Source organism: Neolamprologus multifasciatus, chromosome 5, assembly GCF_963576455.1.
Source record: "Neolamprologus multifasciatus chromosome 5, fNeoMul1.2, whole genome shotgun sequence".
Classification (NCBI taxonomy): Eukaryota; Metazoa; Chordata; class Actinopteri; order Cichliformes; family Cichlidae; genus Neolamprologus; species Neolamprologus multifasciatus.
The window spans coordinates 33,204,915-33,230,051 of NC_140443.1; the positions used below are offsets into that span (position 1 = coordinate 33,204,915).

Below are 25,137 nucleotides of genomic sequence, written 5' to 3' on the forward strand. Positions count from 1 at the left end.
GCGTGTCTGCTCACAAGTACAGTTTCATCCAAGGTGGCCATGTCCTCAGTGATGACAAAAAGAAACGCAGAGTTAGTTTGTGTTTTTACAGCTAAAATTGACCTGCTGGCTTTAATGGTATATTTAAGTTCATTATAAATTTATTGCACTTGTCTCAATGCCTGTAATGTATTCCGCTCATTTTATACTTGAGAGTAAAAGGCTTAGAGTAGATACTCGTTTTGGCAGCATGCAGCATTTGAGTGCCTGAACTGTTGCATTAAGAAATATGACTGAAACTGAACATAATTATTTCAAACCAAACCACAAATTCTGTGTACATTACATCCCTCGTCATTTTCCTGACACTGATAAACAGAAAGACCCAAAGCCTATAAAACTGGGTAATTCATGTGACCATATTAAATATTTTTTTTAGGTTGCACAACTTTCCTTTTATCATTTGTTTTGCATTGCTTTTACACATTAGATTAGCCTGCATATACCATAACTTAGTAATGGTAATAATGTATCTAATATTTTCTCATACCACACTACATGGCACTGTATTTATGTCCAGTAATATTTTACTCCAAATCCTCAATCTGCTTTACTCGGCTGTATATGAACATTGAATAAATGCACATAAAAATACTGACATTTGTAATTTTTCACAATGTTGTCTTTTATCATTTATGTAATGGGTGTCCACAGAATGAAGAGCTACTCCTGAGGATGATATCATTATTAAACACTTAAATCTGCTTATAATTGAATTATATATACACACATATATAAGGTAAAGTTATCTATATTGTTATTTTGTTTCTTATGTTCCAAATATATTTATTATATGTAAAAGTTTTCATACATTATATGTAAAGACATCCTTATTATGTGTACAGTAAAGTTATTCATTATTCTTTCACCTAGCGCATACTTTTTTATCTTTACTTTTATGTCCTTATATTTTTATATGTTAATAAATATGTAAGGTTTTGTTATTTTTTATTACATATGAGTTATAACCCTATTACATTCAAATTAAAGTGATGTATTGTGTTTTCTCTTTATTCTTACTTTTTTTCTACGTTCAATTTTTTTTATACCTCTATCATATTACCTGCATCTTATATAATATATGTAAAGGATTTTACCGTATTATATGTATGTATCGTTCCTTTACCGAGCCTTTACTTTCTCTGTTTATCCCTTTTACTGTCTGGATTTCCTCCCATGAGGCTGTCAATGAAGACATATCATTTATGATGTGTTTTATGCAGCACATTTACTGGATACATACTAACGCATATAAATGAAATAAATCTCGTTTTAGCTTAAATATAGTATATTTTCCAGGTGTAATTATACATATATTTATGCTCTTTATTTAAACAGTTATTTAAAAAGAAACAAACTTCTTGATGTTTTTGTTTACAGTATTTATTAATATGGGCTATCCTGGTAACAGCATTTGCTTATCCCCTCAGAGTTCCCCTCAATAACAAACTCTGTTTTATCACTTCATCCATATGAATAAATGTTCCGAACTAACCCACTGCCATGTTTCTTATGGCTGCAGCATCTTAACCAGAAATATTCTACATGTTTGTGTATCTTTTTATGCACATTTCCGCCATAACTCACTCAGACGTGTTTGGCATATATGGAGTTTGGGGATTTTCAGTGCATTTAAAAATCAAGCTCAGCGGTCAACTGAAGTGATGGTTCTGAATCGTGCACAATAAATAAGGCCGATTTGTTTGTAAGGTGATATTTTAATATTATTTACATAACAAAAAGTCTTCCACTTCCTCTCCTTCTGCGCCAGGATCAGGTGAGTCATGTGGAGTCCTCAATAGTCCTGCGCGAGCCCAGAATGGCTGCCTCACCTTATTATCCTCCTACAACTTTTTCATCAATCAGCAGCGTGGAGCTGACATTTGTCATATTATTGGGATTTTCTGGTTTCAAATGCAGACATTTTGCAGCCAAGCTTTAAATAGACTGTTGACCGCAGAATATTTGGTTGAGTGTGTGACAGGGAGAGCGAGGCGCTGCCAAGAAGTGCGTGCGGTTTGAGGTGTGTGTGTGTGTGTGTGTGTGTGTGTTGGACAGGAGTGGAGGGTGGCTGGGGAGGGCATTAGTGAATGGCTGTGCTATTGCATCCTCCCAGGAGACCTCTAAAACACACACACACCATAGTACCTTAGCAGCGCATTAAACCCGCCTCCTTCATCCGCAAAAAACTCCCATCTCTCTGCCGTACCTCTATAACCTCGCGCCGCCCCTCAGCTAAAGTCAGTGCACACGCTCTCTCTTCTGCCAGACGCTCAAGGAGACGGCAGTGTGTGAGGAGGACCCGCGTGTATACGCGCGCGCGTGTGTGTGTATGTGTGTGTGTGCGCATGTCTCGGGGTAAGGTCGGAGATTCCCCAGCACGCTGACAGGAGAGCCCCGCTTGTCTGAGAGCGGTGATAAAGCTTCAAGTGAAGAAGAGCAGCGGGAGGAAGAAGAACCGGCGGAGAGCTGCTTCATCTTGGCTTTTAAACTTGACTGCTCCTCCACGCGCTCTCCCGGCGCAGAGAAGGAAAGCAAACAAGTTGATTCCGAAGAAGGGTCGATTCAGCCAAAGCTGCACTAGATCTTTTTTTTTTAAGCATCCCTTTGGAGCCCCTCTCCCCGTCCCTTCTGAGCGCGCAGTGACAGAAGGAGGGACGGGAGAACCGGGCGGACGGACCGTGAAGCTGCGCGTCTTCCCCGGTGCAGGACCCATTGGATGCGGGATGATGGATTAACAGCCTAGGCTGTGCCGCTTGACGCACGACCCCCTTGTCCACCTCGGGATTATTTCGGCTCTCACTGACCCCACTTCCTTCCCTCTCGAGATGACCGAGGAATATGTTTTGCGGTGCGTCCTGATGCTCTGCTGCGCGCTTCTCTCGGCCAACGCGAGTAACTGGCTGTAAGTTGGACGTTCACATTTCTAAACCAGAATCCACAAATCTCCGCTCTCGTATTTCACCTGTGCTCCTGTTTTCCTCCTCATCTACACATCATCTTCGTCTAACCCCCAACCCCGGCTCAGTGGGCGCACAGGTTAATGGTTAACCATCAGGCACACACTGTCTCTCTCTCACTTTCTCTTTCAGACTTAATAACTTACTAATATGGCTACCCCCCCCCCCCCCAAAAAAAAAAAAACCCAAAAAAAAGAAAAACACACAAGTTGATTTTTTGGTAAGCTGTTTGTTTTGGAGTGATTGGACGATAAATTGCATTTTGCGCAAAAAAGTTAAAGATTTTTGTCTACATAATGTAATTAACTGACTGGTTTAAAAATTTTTTAACATAAAGCCCAAGAGAAAAGTGGGCAAACTCAATGTGAGGCTCCTGTGTGCTGCTCTTATCAGCAGCAAAAAGTCAAATTAGGAGGGAGTTTTTGAATTAGGTCTTTTCTGTTTTGCAAAACTGAACAATTCCTCCTACTCTGAGAAACCAGACCAGGCATAAAGTAGATAAATAAATGCATATATAGATACAAAATAAAAGTCCCCTTTCTTTAACTTGTAGAGAAACTGCAGGTTTTTATTTGAAGTAAAGTACTCCCTTTTAAACCTTTTTAAATGAGTGAAATAAAATAGCAACTTCGATTTTGCAAACAAACACTAATGGCATGGGTGCATGACTAAAGATAAGAAGTTCAGTGAGGTCACTAAAAGCAAAACATCAGTATCATGCATTTGTTTTCGAAAGGTGTAACACACGGCCCGACGCTGTAGCCGAAGCGCACCGTGCCACCTCTTCTTCTGGGGGCCGGTCGGTTGGGTCGCGTGTGTGTGCCTGCTCTGAAGGCTGCCTGTGGGAGGTGGATAGGTGGGTTTCTGCATTCCTCTGCAGGCTCCGCTCCATTTTCTACTGCCATTCATTCCACTCACCTTTAGCAAATTTACAAGCAGTGCTCATCATTCAGGGGGGACTGTTTCATTTCCCCCCCTCTTCCATAGAATCGAGGCTCTGTTGATATGAAGTCGAGCTGACAGAGAGCTATGTAGTGACTAATAACTACAGTATTCTCAAACTGTGGTTACTCACTTGACGATTTGTATTTTTATTTCCTCGTAGTAGGGAGAGTTATAGTAGCCTTCTGTGTCTACGTCAGGCTGGTGCTGCAGACGGCCTGACTGATATTGCTGACAGATTCATCAGAGTAAGTTAAATTAAAGCCCTGCCAAACAGCACTGCCTACCTTGAACTCTGTCACTGAGTACAGGGTAATTGTGCTGTTTGGGGCTGAAGGCGTGGTGACAGCAGCACACAGCAGGCATGTACAGGCAGGCTGCCGAGCTGCCAGTCTGCTCTGCAGGATTAAACTGTTGAGGAAAATCTGTGTGTGAGTCCTCCACGCTTCAGCAAGGGTCAGAGGATGAGAAGCAGTTTCAGCATTGCTGTTACTACAGCGGCTCTGAAACATGCAATAACTACACCTGTTGTGTAACAGAGCAGGTTACCACTGTATCTGATTGGACAGAAGACGGGAGTTGCATGCAATGTTATTTACTTATACTAGGATTTTGACATACAGTAGTCTTGATGTGGTCAGTTGACTTGTGTGGAACCATAAATTGTATATAGAAGATGGACATGGCATGAGTTTTGAACACGTATTCTGTGTGAAGCCAGCAGGGGGCGACTTCTGTAGTTGCAAAAAGTTGTCCTGTCGTATAAAACTCTGTGGTAAAACTATCTTCAGGCGTCTTGATCTGTGACCTCGTTAGACACTCTCCTGATGAGTTTATAATGTCAGCTGCACATTTCAAGACCAAATATTACACATTGTTCATGTTGTAAATTACAAGCAAAGTCAAAATAGGAGGATAAAACAGTATGGTCACTGGCTAATGATTCATCAATCAGATGTGGTTGTTTAACGCTGTAATGTGTTTGGTTTTGCAAAGCTGAGGGAAGAAGAGTCTGACTGATGCCCACTAGTGTTGTTCAATAATGGCAAAAAGTAATTACCATTATTTTGCCCAATATTGTGTTTACTGGTTTTTGTTTTGTTTGTTTTGGCCAAATCAGTGGATTTCTTCACATTTGTTTAAAAAGGGGGGGATTTAAATGAGCTTCAATTATTAGTTAATAATTTAACTGAATGAATTAAATAAGTGTGAACTCAAGCAAACATTCCACAGCCTGGAGGGAAGTGTTTGGGCTTTAAAGGAGGGAGGAAAGGAAAGGGACATGCTGAAAGAGTTATATTAGCAGCTCATGATTATTCCTTTGACCAAATCTAAATCCAGTCACTACTTTTAGTTTTTGTTTTTATGTAAACTTAATGCCCAAAGCAGTAGAGAAGCTTCAGATATCGAGATATATAGAAATATGCTTCAAAAGCAGACAAAACATAACAGAAGTTGAATGAGCATATTTAACCTTTAGTTTCAAATTATATATATATTTCAATATAATCAACACGTATGATGTAATAATTCAAAAGTATTAGTCTTAATAGGTACTAGAAGGGATGCAGACTAAATCCAAGGATATGCGCCTACCGTTTTAATGTGTCTTATAACACGACTTACTTAGAAATCTGGAAATAGAAACACTGAAAATCAGGGGTTTAAAGGGACATTACAAGGATTTAGTGATACACTTCCAAACAGTTCCAAATTCTTAGAAAAATTGAATTGGCAAAATCTAGAATACCCCGAAATTAACTCTGAGAATTAAGCTCTTCATGAGCTTGATCCTACGTTGCCCATAATGCAACTTGATAGTGTTGTTATCAGACCAGTCGACCTTTCCGGCCCAGTAAATACCCACACCTTTAAAACTACTTGGCCCCTGTTTGTAACAAAGGCACTTCAGTATAATGTATAATAATAATAACATAACAATGCTTTGTCTCCAAGCCAAAATAACCCTGATGTTATCACTATGACATAATTAGGATCGGGAATATGCTGAGTCATACTCCTAAACTGAAATCCTGGAACACACACACACACACACACACACACACACACGCCTGTTTCGTTTCTGATCCATAGCTAAAGATGACATCATGAAATCTATCTAAAATTAGCCTTTGGTAAACTGCTGGGCATTTTCACTTTTATGAATTACGAGAACAAATCCATTCCTATAAAATAATAATGTGCATGTTAGTTGATATTACAAAATAACTGAGTGAACTACAACTTCTGTTGAAGCAGTAAAGGCTAGTAGAGTCACACTGAATGCTGAGGCTGTGTTCCCGTATAGAGCTCTTAAAATCCTGACTGACGAGGAGGTTAAACTGCTCGTCACGCCTCTCAGCTGTTCTTACATCACGCTGAACCGCAGCCTGAACCGGGCTGTTTGTTTACTTCACCTGCAGCTCTCCGTGTCACCTGTAGCCCATCCACCAGGATGTGATCCGTTTGCCAGATCTCTGCGGCTGCTGAGTCACATTTAGTGTCCCGTTTGACAAGCAGGGATCTGAATGCTACTTTTCATTAATTTGTCAATCATCACCCTCCTCCTCCTCCTCCTCGGCTTCCTCTTACCCTGCACCGACTGGTTCTGCTGCACCTGCCCGCTGCTCCTGGCCTTGTGGGTGTGTGTGTGTGTGTGTGTGTGTCTTTGTGATTTTTGAACTTGAGTATGTGAGCTGGCATGTCCCCCAACAGTGGCACACGCTCAGTAATTACCACACTACACTGTGCAGGGGAATGGGAGCCACTTACATACATGCGCACGCATGCACACACACACACCTACACACACACACAGATGTATTCTCCATCTACACTTGGTATAAACACGTAATCTGTATGTGAATAACTGATCTGCATACAGGAAAAAGATGCATTAATGCAGGATGTTTGTGCACCTGAGCACCATAAAGTGAGGCAGACCACAGGCTGAGGCGGTCAAGCTCCAGCTGCCTCACACCATAAACCAAAGCTAGGCTCTCAAAGGCACAGGCACTATCATCGGCCTCAGCTCTGCCCTGGAATAAAACCAGAGCTCATGCAGAATCATGTCATGATGTATAGAGTGTTTGCTGACAAGTAGTTCACTTAACTCCACCTCATTTATTTACATAATTAAAACTGTGGATAATAATCGAGATGACAAAAGCGAGAAAAAGCGAATACCAATGAAAAGAAGGTGATTAATCAGATAACGTATCCGGATGCAGCTAATTCGTTTTTTGTTTTGTTTTGTTTTTACCTGGATACTAACAAAGGTTTGTGATCGTCTCGATATTGCGCAACAGCGCTACAATTGTCAACCGCAAACAAACTGCAGTAGAATCCGATATTGTTGTTTGACAGAGTGTAAACACAGAAATTAGCCACCTGTCTCCTCCCAGGACACTTTCCAGCTGACAGAGTCACCAACCCATCTTCCAATTAGGAACCTCAAAACTTCCATCGCTTTTCCTCCATCAGTTTTACTGCTTTGGCTTTTAGTGAAAAGTCCTAACCAGATGGATTTTGTGCAGAAATCCACGGCCACCAGATGATCAGACTTTTCTGATCAACAGGCTTTTCTTCTATAGATACCTTTGACTTGAGTGGGTGTTGTTGTATAGACGCCGTCCTGCTCATGATGACTTATAAAATCCCTGGTTAGCTTCTAACTTTTCCTCTAACAGGATCATCTGAAAAAATAATAAGGGAACACTCAATCATCAGAGTACAGACAGACAAAGACAGTTAAACTTCAGGGTAAGGAAGCATAAACCACTGTGGATCCATTTCAGCTGCAAATCCCCGAGGATGACACTTCTACACGTGATGTTGCAGAAAGGTGTGCTGTGACTCCCAACACAGTGTCAAGACTATGGAGGAAAAAGCAGGAGATGGGTCACTGGATAAAAAGAGGGGGGGGTAATCCAATAGCAGGGCTGGTATTTGTTTGTGCAGCAAACTCAAACTGTCAGGAACAGACTCACTGAAGGCGGCATAAGAGTTCAGCATCCTCAGATGGGGCCGTTGCTCACAGCATAGCACCGCGCAGATCAATCGGCAAGACTCACTGAAGAACACCAGAACTGGCAGATCTGCCACTGGCACTCTGTTCTCGTCACAGATGAGACCATGCTCACACTGTCGGTGTAGTGGGCCCTGGACAACCCTGACCCCAAGTGGTCGGTATGTGTACGCAGTTCCTGATGACGAAGATATTGACGCCACTGATTGGTCCTCAGGTTCCCCAAACCTGAATCTAACTTGCTGGTCCTAACACATCATCCCTGACATTGTCTCAAGCTACAAGCACTGACAGGGACACCAGCAAAAAGCAAACAAGAGAACGATCTATCAGACGAGGGAGCTGTCTTGTCTCCTTGCATCTGTCGTCACTATGATTTGCCCTAAAGCAGGTTAAGTGGATTGACATTAGTTTATTGTTCCAAAGTGGACAAATCAATATCCCTGAGTTTAACTGACTGTGTGTTATTATTGTTATTGAGCAGCGTTGTTTGCAAATATTGTAAGGATAACGTGCTAAACTGACGCCAAGGATGATTTAAAATAATTAATAACTGCAGTGGCAACAAAAAGATTAGTTGACATTGGTCTGCGACAGATTCAGCAGTGTCTTCTTATTGTCTTGAATGGAAGTTAAAAGCAGGGCAAAGTGTTGGTTTTGTTTTTCAGTGTCTTTGTGTGTGAACATATAAGCGTACTGCGCGTCCTGGACGAGCATGGTGAGGTGATAAAGAGATGGCAGCTGATCAGTAGTCAGAGAAAGCCCTGCGGTACACACTGGCGCCTCACGCTGCTTTTCACACGCGCACTCTCTCTCTCACACGCTCGCACATGTGGTAAATCAGTGGCATGTTATTTCGAGCCCTCTTGTCACCAGAGCCTGTGCAATTATCGTGGCACACTTGGAGCCACGGAATAACCAGATTACAGCCGGTCCTCTCTGTTGGCTGACCAACAGAGAGGTGCACGGGGCGTTTAGAAGACATAACACGCTTTCAGAGGTCTGGGGGGTCCTGGGGTGAGAACAGCTGACTGCATTTCTGCTTTTGTACTACAGCGTCTGCGATGCTCCTGTGAGGCAGGAATAGGAAATGTTCCAAAAAATATCTCAACCGTACGCAGATGCAGGACAGTCATAGGTGCAGACAAGTGTTCTTAAACAATGTGAAGTTAGTTGTTCCACTGTTGCTACAACTGGCAACACTGTAAATGGTTAATAGAATGAGTATCTTCAGTATCTTATTGTAGCGTTACAATAGACGCTACTAATGTTCATTTTATTGACAGTAAAAAAGCTCATAGCTAATGATTTCTCAAAGGCAAGAAACTCAGAAAGATCAAAATTTACAAAACTGACTTAATGTTTTATTCAAGATGACCCGAAACAAATGCATGAGATCCTAAACTACTGCGGGGTCTTTACCTCACAATATAAAGCATGCGAGCATGCAAATAAAACTGAACTGAATATAAAGTTTTTTAAGTCGGAGCAGGCAATCACTTGTTCATGGGATTCTCTGTATAAGTATAAAGTAGGTTATTCTATAGAGTAGTGTTAACTTGGTAGCAGAAAAGGTGAGAAGAACCATGCTAACCACACGCACGGGGACTTCTTTATATATCCAGTGTTATGTACAATACTTGGGTTATGTGCACATGTGTTAACTGTGTAAACAGTAAGCAGCAGCGGTAAATGGTGCAAGTCCTAACCTGCCTGCTCCGCATGAAGGATGTCATTCTCACAAGCCAGCTTATCTCCTTATCTATCCAACCTGAATGTGAAAATTAAAAAAAAATAATCATAAAAATGTCTTTGACACTGTGGAAAAAGTCCAATCCTATTCTATCCTCTTTATTCCAGTTTGTTAGGTACACTGGTACAACTGGTTGTTACCTCAAATATCTAATCGAATCAACATGGTAGAAACTCGGTGCATTCAGGCGTGGCCAAGATGACCTGCTGATGTTGAAATGAGCATCTGAACGGGCAAGAAAGGTGATATAAGTGACTTTGAGCATGGCTGTTTGTGCCCGGTGGGCTGCTCTGAGTATTTCAGAACCTGGAATTTTGCAATCTTACCATCTCCAGGACCACAAAAGAGAAAATAACTGGTGAGCTGCAGTTCTTCTGGTGAAGTTTCTTTGTTGATGCCAGAAGTCAAAGGAGAATGGTCCGGCTGCTTCAAGCTGATAGGAATGCAGCACTAACTGAATAACCACTCGTTATAACCAGGCTATGCAAAACAGCACCTGGTAACACACAACGGCGAACGTCAATGCAGATGAAGACCACACAAGTTGCAATTCCTGTCGGCTAAGAACCAGAAACTGAGGGCAAAGTCAGACAACAGCAGACTGGAAAAACTGGAAAATGAACCAAGCGACATGACAGCATGGATCCATCCTGGAGGATCTCAGGTGGTGTAATGGTGTGGAGGATATTTTCTTGGCACACTTTGGACACCTCGGTACCAGATGAGCCTGCCTGACTATTGTTGCTGACCATGTCCATCCCTTTATAACCACAGTGTACACTCTTTCTGGCAGCTGCTTCCAGCAGCACCCTGTCACAAAGGTCAAATCACATCCATGCTGTCATGACAACATGGACCAAAATCTCTGATGAGCAATCTGCTGAAAATGTACCCTGAAAAATTAAGACTGAAAGCAAAGGGGATGCAAACTAAGTGTCCAATGACTTCCTACCATAAGGCCCCCTTCCCACTCTGAATTGGATAAATGGTAAATGGCCTGTATTTATATAGCGCCTTACTAGTCCCTAAGGACCCCAAAGCGCTTTACATATCCAGTCATCCACCCATTCACACATACATTCACATACTGGTGATGACAGCTACATTGTAACCACAGCCACCCTGGGGCGCACTGACAGAGGCGAGGCTGCCGGACACTGGCGCCACCGGGCCCTCTGACCACCACCAGTAGGCAACGGGTGAAGTGTCTTGCCCAAGGACACAACGACCGAGACTGTCCAAGCCGGGGCTCGAACCGGCAACCTTCCAATTACAAGGCGACTTGTAATCGGAACTCCCGACTCTTGAGCCACGATCGCCCTAAATAAATGGAATATTTTGGGGTTATAATAGCTGCAGTCAGATTATTGATCGCTTTTCTTCTATGTACATTCTAGCCACGTCTGGCTCTTTCTAGCCCACGTTAGCTTATGTCTTGGTTTATTAACTGATATTCTTCCTGATTACTTTAAAATGAAAGGCAGTGGTTTTCAACAACTAAACTCAGTTAATTAATGTCTTCAGGTAAGGTGCATCATGCTAAACAAACACGGCTCAAGACAAACACACATTTACTTAAATTTCTCTGGAAGTGCATGAGAGCATTTAAGTGCAGCTTAAGAAAGTGACACATTGTGGTCGTGTCCAAATTCATGGGCTGCATCCTCCTGAGGACCCGGCCTTCGCGGTCTACGTGGGCCGGGTACTCAGGAGGTCGGGTAGGCCGGAAGTAAACGGCTGGGGAAATTGGACGGTCTAGCCTTCTGATTAGCGTCACTGCTGTCTCGGTGGAGTTTAATAAACTCGGCCGTCTGCTCCTTGCTATCTAAAATATAACAGGACACTGGCCTAAATTCTCGACCGTCTCCCACTTCTCCCATCAGTTTTCTATTTGATGTTTAGTCAGCTGTATAAAAACCAAGGAGGAACCCACCAGGGGGATTAATAAAGTTTTATTTTATCTAATCTAATCTAATAACTTAAATCTCAGCCAAACCGATTTACTCACGAACAAATAAAACACTGAAAAAAGCCCAACAATAACATTTTTAGGTTGTCTAAGTGACTTATATATTACGTTTAACCCAAGTAGCGAAAGTCCGCGGTGATCTGAAAATGATGTGCCGGGAGTTGTGCCGTTCTCGGCGGCTTCAGTAACCCTCGAGCTCCCGACTAGCTATCGAGCTGGTGGGTAGCAGACGTCTCCGAAAACATCGAAGCACTTTTGCAAATATGCGATATCTTGATAAACCGAGCAGATATTTGATGTTTACACACCTAGTTTCTCGCCTGAAAATATGTTAAAAGTTTATTTTGTGACCCAGAAAGATTAGTAAGAGTAATTTTAAAACTTAGTAGCGGCCGAAAACTGGAAACTGGAGTTTGGCTGGGCCGCGCTATGAATTCTAGGATATGGCCACGAAGGACACACCCGACCCATCCTTCAAATTCGGGGAAAAGGAGGACGCATTTGTCGGCTGCATTCGGAGGAGTCTACGAATTTGGCCAGCCTTCGGCGTGTCGCTGTGACGTAATCGGTCTACAAATGCGACCTCAGGAGGATGCAGCCCATGAATTTGGACACGACCATGTTGTTGTTGTTCTTCAATGTGATTGTCTTTGATCAACTTGTGGTTAAAAGTCCGGAAATTATTTTTTATTACTCCCTGGACGCTTGTTTCTTGGATTGAAGCATGCAGCAGGCCCTACACTGATGGGCACAGTTTCAGGAGATAACTCCACTGTGGTTGTGAGCGCTGCTACAGCTAACCTCTGGATTAGCTTGAATGTGATCTTCCCAAAGGTTGTCTGAATGGGTTACCATTCAAATATATGCAATATGCTTGCATACAGGAGTGTAGGATGGACACTGGCTCAGTGCTATTTAAAGAAGATGATTTTTTATATGTACCATCCACCAATTTTGTTTCTGCCTCTATTTGTCAGCTTTTAAGGAAATCGACACCAGCATACTTTGACTACTAGCTTTATCACCCGAATGAGAGAATTTTGACCGACAAATAGAGACTTGCTTGCTCACAAGCTGATATCATCATGCATGCCTATCATCTTTGTCCTAAACCCAGCTACACAAAACCATCCAGTTAGCTGGCTAATGTTACCTAAACAGAAACAGCCACAGGTACATGTCACAGGAATCAGACACGGCCAAGTCCTGCATTTAGAAATAATCAGCTGTTCACAGCTATTGTTTCCCGCGCACACACACACACACACACACACACACACACACACACACACACACACACAGTAATTGGCTCGTAGCCTTTTGAGGCTACCAGGCAGGAGGTTAATTTCATGGCTTTTACTGCTTCTTTCTCCAAACGTGTGTGAAAATGTGTTTTTGTGTGCAAGTGTGTGAGGGTTGTGGGGTTGGCAGAGCATGTTATTTTTAGGGGGAAATGAGCAGCTCTAGTGGAGCCAGCAGCATATAAATACACCAAGACAAACGTAGAGGCGCGCAGACACACACACACACACACACAGCTGCAGAGCAAACTGTAGACCGTGCATTAATTGAACTCATCAGACTGTTTGACCTCTCACCTTTTGACACTTTAATCTTTTATCACTTAACCATCTCCCTGCCTCACAGCCACTTTTCCTTCTCTTGCCTTCACCGTCTGACCTTAAACGATTCCCTCTGAGCTTTTTTCCATCCTCCCCTCCTTATCTCTCATTCTTTCCACTGAAGGTACTGTCTCTCTCCCCTACTTTTATTTTTTGTGCGGGTGTCACAAGGACGTTTTGAGTATTATGTCTCAAATGAATACAACACCCGACTCATCCACCAAACAACACAGACACCAGCTTCTTAAACCAGCTACTGCATGTCAGCGGTGTTGACATGCAGAGAGAGAGAGATATCATGCATGCGATGAGGGCTTATAAGAAAACAAAACAAAAAAAACTAATTTAGTGGGTCATTTTTAGTGATGAGGTGCTTCTACTTTTTGCTTCTCTTTGTTTTAAGTCCATTTCCTAACGATGCTTTGCCATTATAAATGCAGATATGATCCTGCTTAATTAGATTATATAATAAAAGAGGAGTGAAGAAAAAGCATTAACTGCATATATAATTGAGCAAATGCTGTGCTATCCCAAAACATTTTACATTCTGCCATTCCTAACGCATATTTACATTTAAGGCATTTTTTTTTAGTTTATATATTTCAATTCAATTCAATTCAATTTTATTTATATAGCGCCAAATCACAACAAAAGTCGCCTCAAGGCGCTTCATAGATACAGAGAAAAACCCAACAATCATATGACCCCCTATGAACAAGCACTTTGGCGACAGTGGGAAGGAAAAACTCCCTTTTAACAGGAAGAAACCTCCGGCAGAACCAGGCTCAGGGAGGGGCGGGGCCATCTGCTGTGATTGGTTGGGGTGAGAGAAGGAAGACAGGATAAAGACATGCTGTGGAAGAGAGACAGAGGTTAATAAATTATATTTTCTTTTTAACTTGAGATAAACATGTCTTACCCATTACCCTGGGTAAACAGATATAATATTTTTTAAATATATAATAAAAACATATCTAATAAAAGAAGTAAACCTGTGTGTAGGTGGAGTGAAGTGATCAGAATACGTACTGTGAAGCCATTCGCTGCACTCAGATGTCATTTTTCTTCTTTTCTTTGGGCTGTACACGCTTGGCAATTTTGGCCATCCACTGGTTTGAATCAAAAAGCAACTGGCTGGCTTCAAACGTGAAATAGAAATGTCATGCAGATGTACTGCCAGAGACAGAAGGAGCAATGTAAAAAGTATAAAATCACTGAAGTTCTGCTTTTAAGCAGTTTCAAGCTGCAGTCATACGGTGCAAACAGACACCTGCTGAACGGTGCTAAAAAACGACTAAAATAATATAACTTCATTCACCAAAACTGAGGCACAGTTTGTACCAACAGTACACTGTGGCGACCGTGGCGCTGGGGGTTGGGAAGCGTAACCGGAAGGTTGCCAGTTCGATCCCCGGGCTCTCTGTCCTGGTTGTTGTGTCCTTGGGCAAGACACTTTACCCTACCGCCTACTGGTGTTGGCCAGAGGGGCCGATGGCGCAATATGGCAGCCTCGCTTCTGTCAGTCTGCCCCAGGGCAGCTGTGGCTACAACCGTAGCTGCCTCCACCAGTGTGTGAATGCGAGAGTGAATGAATAATGGAACTGTAAAGCGCTTTGGGTGCCTTGAAAAGCGCTATATAAATCCAATCCATTATTACCACACAGCAAGCCATATGCAGCCTTTTCAGAATCTGCGCTGAAGCTTTAGGATCCCAATGTCAAGTGCCTATTGGAGGAACTGCTGTTTTTGGCACCAGTGTTGCCACTTGGAAACACTCAAATAACAAAATAAAATAAAATTTTTAAAAAAGTTATTTTTACTGATCGCGGTGTAAAAACGCCTGCTGCAAAACCAGTCAGCATAAATGTGGTTTCTGGAAGACTGGGTTATAAAACACTACAAGCGCAACGTCACTGCGTCGATTTGACAAAGTGGATTATGCAGGTTCCTTCACACGCTGGATATAAAGTATTTATATTGTGCATATATTTGGAGACAGAAAACGTTTGGATATCTTGATTATCTCCATGTGGCATACACTGACACCTTCGTTAGGGATTTTTAAATGTTATCCGTCATGAGTCAATCATTTTTGCACTTCCATATAAGGTCAGCTGTAACCCTATTACAGTTGGATATGTGGACAAGAAGCCTCTACCACTGCCAGAGTGTTTTCCAAATACTAATTTGTACAGGCACATGTACAACACTGGCTGTTCACAGCAGCGCAAAGCCATCAGGAAGTTTAGAAGCTGGAGAGTTTAGTACTGTGTTGATGCTCAGTGTGGGAAGGTGGCTTAAGCCAAACTGAGAGAACAGTGCCCTCTACAGGTCAGTATCTGCTTTACATGCTGTGTGAAACACTGCAGAGGGCACACTGAGGGTTAGCTGGGGCCACTTGTTTTTGAATGTATACTGCCCTCATGTTCTCCACCAGCAGAGCTCATTGTAAAAGTTTATTATTTCATTTGCTTTTACTGCGCTGCTGAAAAATGACCGTCAGTGCGTGTTGACTGTAACTGGTAGTAGGCTTGTCTCAGCTCTTGTAAAATAAGCACACAGTCCCTCGGCAGAAAAGACTCTTTTCTTGCAGCGCTCCTCCTCGCACTTCCCATTTATGCTATATTTACCGGTCACTGTGTACCTCTGCTGTGTGTTCAGTACTGGAAAGTCAAACATGAGGATATTTTCATATAAATACACACTGGAGACGATGGCGGTACAGAGAGTGTGCTGCAGTTTGGAAGCATTTGTGTCATTTTGTGTGAAGAGATTGACTGAAGCACAGATCACAGCTTCTATCCCAGCTCTCTCTTGTCTGCAGGTTCTCTTCCTTTTGGCCCTCTTTTTATTTTTGTGGTGAGAAGAGAGACTTTTGAAAGGAGAGAGGTCAAATCTAGCACCGAGCAGGGATGTTTCTGTGCACTCTGTCCAGGTACTCTGTCTCCTTCCTGCAGTCCAAAGACTCACAGTCAGAAGGGTTAGGTTAACTGGTCATCCTACACTCCCCTCTCTCTCTTTCTAATCTATATATTTGATACAGGAAGAGAGCAAAGAAGAGAGAAAGTCTTGCATTTGCACTTAGTTTACCTCAGCTGGTTCACTTCAAGGTACTTGCTGATTCTGATCATTTGTCTGTACTGATATCTCATATAGCCACTACAGTCTGTACCAACAAAGTTCATACGTACCAACATATCCTGGTTTGCACTCGGGTACTTGTGGTGGCATTGGTGTAGGGTGTGTGTGTGTGTGTGTGTGTGTGTGTGTGTGTGTGTGTGTGTGTGTGTGTGTGTGCCCTTGAAAGCATGATGGTAGTTTTGGTACAAAATATATCTATCTCACATCTGAGCCAAACAATGAAGTTTTGCTTCTCAGTTTGTGGGTGTTGCAAACAGTATTCTGCTAAAAAAGATGAACATTAACTGAACTTAGTCTCCACCCCTGAACCTACATGGGTTCAGAAATCACTCTGTCTGGTTTTAGTGCAACATCTTAAATCACAGACTTTTTACAGCTTCAAACCAGGAGCGTCGTGCGTGTTTGACCAGATATTATATTTGAGCTTAGAGTACTTTATTACAACTGACAAAATGTTATCATTTTTTAAATGAGTTATATGAAAAAGCTTTGTTAATGGCCACCAGTGTTGTTCAAGTTACTTGAAAAAAGTAATTAGTTACTTATTACTGATTGCTTCTCCAAAAAAGTAATCCCATTACTTTACTGATTACTTATTTTCAAAAGTAATTAGTTACTTATTACTAAGTTACTTTTAAAACATGATACACAACCTGAATACGTAATAAAGCAACAGACCTTTCAGCCCAATTCTATTTATTCTGCATAATCCATCATATGAAACTGAAACAAATGGAAAGCCTCTTTTTAAAATTTGTTTTATTAGTTTGAATTTTATGCACATTGCATTAAGCAAAAATGTAATTATATGCAACAGTTGAAAAAATGTGTTTAACATTTGAACCTCTTTTCTGCATATTCCAGCATATAAAATAAAATAAAGTTTTGTGTTTACACTCACTCTTTCAAATAAATGCAAGTAAAACAAAGCAGAAAATAAATAAAATCAAAGATTTAGCAGCACTGAGTCCTGTCTCTTAAATCTATTTTCACCTGTTTAGCAGGAGTGGGGCGGGTGGAGGTTTGCCCGGTGCCACAGCGGTCATGTCAGTGGGAGTTTCTCTGTGAATGTCACATTCCCGTGGCAGCGTGCTCGGTACTTGCTCAGATTTCAAGTTAAATTTTTTGCTGTAGAAAAAAGTTTTCTTCCCACGCAGAGTGAACAGCGGACGCTAATGTTTTTGTCACTTTTTACAGAGTCAAACTCAAAGTAATGTCAGTACTTGCACACTTTAAACACTGTCGTACTCTCTCCTGAACTCCATATTATCCATTGTTGATCTGCACACGTCTGTTGCTGCCACGGCGTCGCACGCTCGTACGTCATTGTCATGAGACACTCTCTCAAACGGCGTGCTTAAGGAAAGTAACAGTAATCGAATTACTTTTTTGCAATAGTAATCCCTTACTTTACTCATTACTTGAAAAAAGTAATGGGATTACAGTAACGCGTTACTGCCCATCTCTGATGGTGACACCGGGCTCATATTGTCATAGAAATACAAACAGGAGTTTTTGAATGGTATTCATTTCTTTTTTATGTAGCTGCAATAAACCTGCAGTTCTGGCGGCGCTCTGTTTATATTTATCTGTTATTTTCAGTTTCAGCCTCTCATGAGTGTGGGCTGGAGGGTGAAAGGTATGGAGCATTCCACCTGAAGCGCGATGCGTTCGCAGGCCGCTGTGTGTTTGTGTTGCATTACACGTCGCAGCCTTCACAGCACCATTGGCTCCACTAGGCTTAGGCTTCTGAGATTTAGGCACGCAAGCACCAGAGACCCGAGAGACAGAGGGAGAAGAGGGGGAGAAACCGGGATGATGGTGTGTGTGTGTGTGTGTGTGTGTGTGTGTGTGTGTGTGTGTGGTGTTCTGTCCTTCTACGGGTTGACTCCTCTGTAGAGGTGTTTTGTTAACCTCATCTCTGGGAAGTGAAGTGTATACACTGCAAAATGAACAGATAAAGTGGGAGAGGACTCACACACACACACCCAAGGCCTTCAACTAGCTTTCCCACGCACACACACACACACATCTATAAAATTACCTGAATAACAAGTTATCCATTGTTTATTAAATGTTTCCAGGGTGAATGTCAGGCCAGAGCGATGCCATCCAGCTGCTTCTGTCTCTTTGTGTGGGTGCTGCTGTCAGTCGTTTTGCGATTTTGGGCCTTTTTCTGTTTTGGGGGATTATTTCGTGCTGAGTCTCCCAGCTGGATGCCTTGACCCAAACGTAGCACCATGCCCAAGGCTATGCTAGAAAACAAAGACAGATCAAAAGCCCCACATGTCTTTGATGAGAGCCGTGCAACTGCAATCGAGCAAATCAGAGGGGAGAGTTGAAGTGGACTCGATCCAGTTCAGATGGAGGGAGGGAGATGAGGGGCAGGACCTGTTGAAAATGATCAGAGGATGTACCTCACAGGGAGCTAGAGGGTCGACCGTGAGGCCCAGGGCTCCCTTGAAACCGTGCGGATTTACCTGAGCAAAACATTTCCAGGCTAAATTTGAAGAATTTGCACAAAGAACCACCTTTAGCAGCAATAACTTGAAGTCATCATTTTCTGTATGACTTTATCAGTCTCTGATAATTGTGGGTACTCTTCTTTAGAGGGGTGCTTCCGTTCGTTGAGGTTTGCTGATATTCATTCACCACAGCATCTCAGTCAGGCTGATGTAATTTCTATAACGTTGCGCAGTCTGACCTTGGGGCGACATCCACTCCTGGGAGGACTGTGGTTTGTGTGTTAACACACATCTGAACGCTCCAGACCAGGAAACTGCAAAAAGCACCTGGCTGCTACTTACCCTCTTACTTCCTACAGAAGCAGTAAGGGTGTACTTACTTTGCTAGTTTCCTAGCTGGGCTAGGAAGGGTGACCTTATCTTTACAAGCTTCAGGCAAATCCAAAGTTATTGTTCTCACATGCGGGCGCCGTGGTTCACACCGTTGTCTCTGAAGAGTTAAAGGAAAACTGTCATGTTTGCACCGTTCACTTTTTAACCAAATCTCAACATTATTCAAACAACTGGCAAAGTCGTGTTTCATGTCTTTTCAGCCACTTTTTGCTCAATGGGGACTTCTGTTCTTTCCCAGTTTCTGCAACAGCATTAACCTTTCAAAGAGGAATCAGAAGTTACATTTATAATCAATAAAATACACACTTGCACGTTTTAGTACAGCCAATCAGGAGTGTGACTTGTTGCATGGTGAGTTAATAGTATGACACCAGCGCTTGTGGTTGGAGTGACTTGTATTACTTACCTCTGAACACTCTGAACACACGATTACCAAAGCAGCTCCACATTGTCAGCATTGCTCAAGATCCCAACACTGTTCAGCTTTATCGACGTCAGATCTAAGACCCAGGTGGACCACGCATGGCTCAGATTAGTGATACAATTTGCTGACTTTGTGTCTTTGTCTTCAGCGCTGTCGTTTAAACGTACGCTACCATGTACATTTCTTTGAATGTATTGGATTTAATTGTACTCAGTCTTGTAAAATACCTCGTACTCTTTTTTTTCTGATTAAAAACATTACTCTGGTAGCTGTAGTTTGTAGATATTTCCCTTTCACAAACCCAAACCGCTGAGTGACTTATAAAATATGATTTGGCACTGCGTGTGCACACAGGTGTTTTGACTTACGCGCCTTGATTAGAAAGGTTGGAGGTTGGAGGTCGTTCAGATTGGAGTTGTGCAAATCCACATATGCTGGGAATTTACTTTGAGCCAATATGTTCTAATAATAATGATAAATGTGTATCTTGTCCAGACAGTAAGCCATTTATATTCTTCCAGTACTTGTTGCTTGTTACACTTTTCATTTGTATTGCTTGTTGACATTTCTACACTGTGTACAATTCACAAAACATCCGAGTCCTCTTTCCACCAAATCAGCACATCACAGATAAACATTTCAGTGAAATGCATACATAATGTCTCCTCTGATTACCTGTTTGTTGATTACTGTTCATGATCCTTCACACTCTCATGTTGTTTAATGATGATGTCACTAAATAATGAGGTCTGCAAATGTCAGGTTTTAGTGTCCTTTGTTAAAGGTTTAAGTTCAGTGATTTACATGGATTCAGTTTGGCTTCAAAAAGACAAATATTTTATAAAATGACGGTTTATTGTTAAATGATTAACTCAATATTCATTATGAAGTTGTGGCGGGGCGTGGCCTGCGGTGCCGTGCAGAGGAGGCGGGCGCACCTGTACGGCACCGCAGGCCACGCCCCGCCACGCCCCGCCACAGAAGTCTTCAGGTCTTTTGAAGCATCTTGCTTTATCATCTAGTCTACTCTAAATTAAATCACAATGCAACAAACAAACCTGTAAAGAGTGCTTGAAAGTAGCCACAGAAGCCCTGAACACATTTGAAAATAAATGAGGTGATAAATTGTGAAGGAATGGGCGTCATTTTCATAAAGACTTTCATGCATGACTTGTGTTTGCAATAAGAGAAATCCCCCACTTGCTAGTCATTAGGAAGAATGGAAGTTTACAGCACCTCCGCAATGAATATCCACACTTTCTCTTTCCAGCCCAGACCTTCTGTGGCTCTGTAGTTGCTTAATGCTACATGTTGTCCAAGCCAACATGCAAGTCACTATTTATCAGAGCATGTTACTTCTGCAATACACTAAAATGTGATACATTTCATAGAGTTAATTGTAACCATTTCAAATTTTTACATATTGCATGTGTAAGTCTGTACAGACTCTCTGTTGAAGGTCAGCGTGGAGGTGCTTTGACTTTCTGAGCGCATGATGTCAGTCGTTTGGGAGGATGTGAGCAGATGCGGCTAAGAGGTGGCAGAGTGGCAGAGAGTAGGGTTATCACAGTGATGAGTGTTTAATCCAGACACTGTCTGGATGGGAAGAGAAAAAGTCCATGGAACAGACAGAGAGAAAGAGAGAGGAAGACATTATCTCAGCTGTTGAGAGGTGGCGATGAAGGGGGTGAAGGGGGAGGAGGAGCTGTTTGACCTCAAGAAGGACGCCATCGTAATACTGCCCCATTAACACGTGTTACATCCACCAGGTCATTGTGTCCCATCTAGGGTCAGGGTAGGGTTTTGGTAACGTTAGCGTCCACCCTTTTTATAGAACGCTTGTCACTACACCCAAACAGGGAAGCTGTAATGCCAAAAGGAATGCATGCGATTTCAGCTTTTTTACTTATTTATGACTTAAAGAAAACTAATCTTAGTAAGGTCTCCAGTGATCTGGTGGATGTTAAGAGGTTAAAAGAGTTGAGCAGTGGCTACGAGCCAACTTTATTAAACGATCTATAGCCTCAGCCAGTGTAAAGAACTTCAGCTGGCTTTGTGTTATATTAAAGTTTGGTCTGTAATCTTACAGAAGAATTCTTTGCAGTCTGGTTGTGCGCCATGGCTTGATTGAGATGGGCAAGCAGGGCTTTACAGAGGTATGTGTGGTCTGGGAACTCATAACCCAAGACTCATAAAAGCAGCTCGGGGAACCTGAAGGAAATACACGTCTACTTGTACAGAATAATAGTCTAAAAGTTAATTCTGTTGGAATTTGCCTTTATTAAGGGACATTTTGGTATTCAAACTCTGACCAGTGCCCATTTACTGAATTCTTTCTTACATAGTAAAATCAGCCATGTCTCCTAAAAAGACATGGCTATACGACTATATAACTATATGCAGTGCTCTTTTTTTCCTCTCGTTTTCTCCCTTCAGAAATACCTTACAGTGAGACCAACAGGTGGTTAAAGAATTAGTCACAGCCCATTATTTCAACCTTTTGGCTTCTAAGCTTTCTTTTTGTAATCTCAGATTTAGACTCCTTTTTACTAACTTTTGGAAATGACCAAAAGTTACAATAGATGCTTTCAAACATTAACTATATTAAACCTTGAAAACCTCAGTTTTCAAGGTCATTTTTTGCCCCAAAAGTGGCAAGAAAATAAATTACATTTAACAAATGTGCATGTGTTTCTTTCAAAATGTGATTGAGAATCCAGCACAGGTCTGTGGAAAGATACCTGATAAAACAGGGTGTTCACGTCAAAATCTAGATATGATACCACATTTGAAAGTGTATGCCAGCTTTTGAGCGTTTTGAGTTAATACATATACTGCTATATATACTGATGCTGTGAAGCCACACAGAACACATCACAATCCAATGTTTCCTGAGAACTGAGAGATCAATACTCAGCTCTTCTTTGGATTTCGCCTGCTAAAGCACACAGTTTGGCATCCCTCCATGTCTTAGCAAAGCTTTTTGATGCATTAATAACAGTTTTTTTGAGGACCAGTTTTTAGACCTGTGTGTCTGAAGCTTTAGCAGTGAGTGACAGCAACCTCCAGAAACCACTCACAACCAGTTGGAGAATACTCACTTTTCCCTAGTGAAGGTGGTTGCCAACTGGTCTGTAGCCTTGTGTGACCAGTTGCCAACTGGTCTGTAGCTGATTAGCACCTCCTGAATCTTCCTCTGCAGATATTTACTCACAGATATGAGGCTCATATCAATTTCCAGCAAGATGCAAAAATTAGCATAAAAAGCAAACAAAAAGTACATTTGGAATACAACTTTTATTTTAATATTTTTATACACCAGTTTATTCACTGACTTCACTGTCTGAAAATGATATTCATAAGTGTCTTGAAATTAGAGATAAAATATGAATTCAGGAAAAAGTGTTAGTATCATTATCATTGTTTATAACCCATATGGAAAAGATATATATACATCTTATAAAGTTTGTATCTGTCTTGTATGAAACTTGTATGAAAAGCATACAAGAGTGAAAACAGATATAAGATCCCTTGAAAAATTATATAAATGAAACTTGTATGTTTTGGATACTTACTAAAAAAATATATGAAAGTAATGAGAAAGTGGCCACTTTCATGAGTAAATCATATAAGTTTTTACTATTTCTTTTCCATATGGGAAAACATTATTCTTCATTTATTATTTTCTTTTTATTATTTTCTTCTGTCTTTGTTTTGGCAAAATCTTGTTGTAAAATTGCCATTTTGCTGTATTTCACAAAAGCAGGTGTAATAGTTAAACTTCAGCCTTCACATTTTCCCAAAATAATTTACCAAAATAAAATTAATCATTATTAGATACCAATTTCTAACCTGTGTTTGGTTTTTTTTCCTCTTTTTTGGGAAAATGAAAACAACTAAGGATCACATCCGTTTGTTTTAGAAAAACAAAACATTTTAGACTCAACATGTACATGCATATGACGTCTTGGGACACTGAGGGGTGCAGACAGTACACAGCTTGGGTAGTTATGAGAAAGCCTATTTCTGTAAGGTGAAGCTATGACTTGAGATATGAGGCTGAGGTGGAAGTGGTAGGGTCAGGGCATCCAGACTGTGTGTGTGTGTGTGTGTGTGTGTGTGTGTGTGTGTGTGTGTGTGTGTGTGTGTGCGTGTGTGTGTGTGTGTGTGTGTGTGTGTGTGTGTGTGTGTGTGTGTGTGTGCAGTATATCTCCCTGACCTGTCTGGCCTGGAGGTGGTGTGTTTGTGTGATAAGCCACTTTCCCTCCTCTCAGTGTCCTCACAGTTGGATGTTCATCCAAAACATTCCCACAAAGGCACGGGAGCTTTTTGCAGCTCTGCTTCCCAACTGTAAGAATGATTAATGATGAGCATGGCTCAAGAAAGTCTGCAAGTTAGTTCAGGCTGGATACTCGAGTTGCTGCTTGCATCATACGGCTGACTCTCCTTACTCTTCTTACTTCACCAGCATCCTCCTGTAGGCTCCAAGTAAATGTTTGTTCAAGACTCACAAATTTCTTTGTGTATCATATTTGCACTGAATGATGATCTGGGAGGGGGGAGGGAGCCAGTTTAGCAAGCAACCCATATAGCATAAAGTTTAATGCAGAGCCCTGTTCAAATCCACCTTGAGGCCATTTACTGTGTCTCCTACATCAATGTGTATTTGTAAAATGAAATATTGCTTTTTTTTTAGCTCACTAAAGCCTTGTTGTTTTTTCCACTAGGTACCTCGCCAAGCTGTCATCAGTGGGGAGCATCAGGGACGAGGAGACGTGTGAGAGGTTACGAGGCCTGATCCAGAGACAGGTACTCCACTCAACTTACTGACTTTGTAGTAATAAGTTACTAAGTCAGTTATGAAGTTACAAATGCACTTGTTTTTCACTATAAAAAGTTATATTCAGTCAAGGTGAGCTGTCCATCAGTGTCCATCAGTCCACACCCGAAACTCCAATATCAGTATGGATATACATAAAGAGCAACACTATCCATACAGGGCAAACATATTTATTGCACCAGCCTACAAGAGTGGCTTCCTAAGGCTGTAAAGTTGGCCATTTTAACATGGAAGTCTCTGGGGGATCATTTTTGGACCCAGCCTGAAATGTTCATGGAAGGACCTGCAAAGGAATTTCAACTTGCATCACTGAGGGTTGCAGATGATTTTAATAAGCATGTAAGTCCTTAATCATGAAAAAGAACTTATAAACTACTGCTATCAATCATTTTTAAGGTTTGATAGTGTAGACTAGTAAAACCAAGCTCTCAAGTTCTACATTCAAAGAATTTGAGCGTAAAAAGAAATGTGTACATAAAGCAGTTTTAAGGATTGTTAGCTCGTTGGTTTTCTGATGTCAGTTGTTAGCGGAAACAAAACCAGCCTGCTTCCTCTTGAGAGG

The 25,137-nt window shown here is 41.7% G+C and overlaps 1 protein-coding gene across 1 annotated transcript in view; it reads left to right on the top strand.

Moving 5' to 3' along the window:
* The first annotated feature begins 2,003 nt into the window (after positions 1-2,003).
* wnt4 (wingless-type MMTV integration site family, member 4) overlaps positions 2,004-25,137 on the top strand; it is a 28,814-nt gene continuing 5,680 nt past the window's right edge. Inside the window, exons 1-2 of the mRNA XM_085159475.1 lie at positions 2,004-2,944; positions 24,463-24,544. Of these exons, the coding sequence (XP_085015601.1) occupies positions 2,868-2,944; positions 24,463-24,544 (159 nt within the window). The 5' untranslated portion in view covers positions 2,004-2,867. The remainder of the gene's footprint in view (positions 2,945-24,462; positions 24,545-25,137) is intronic.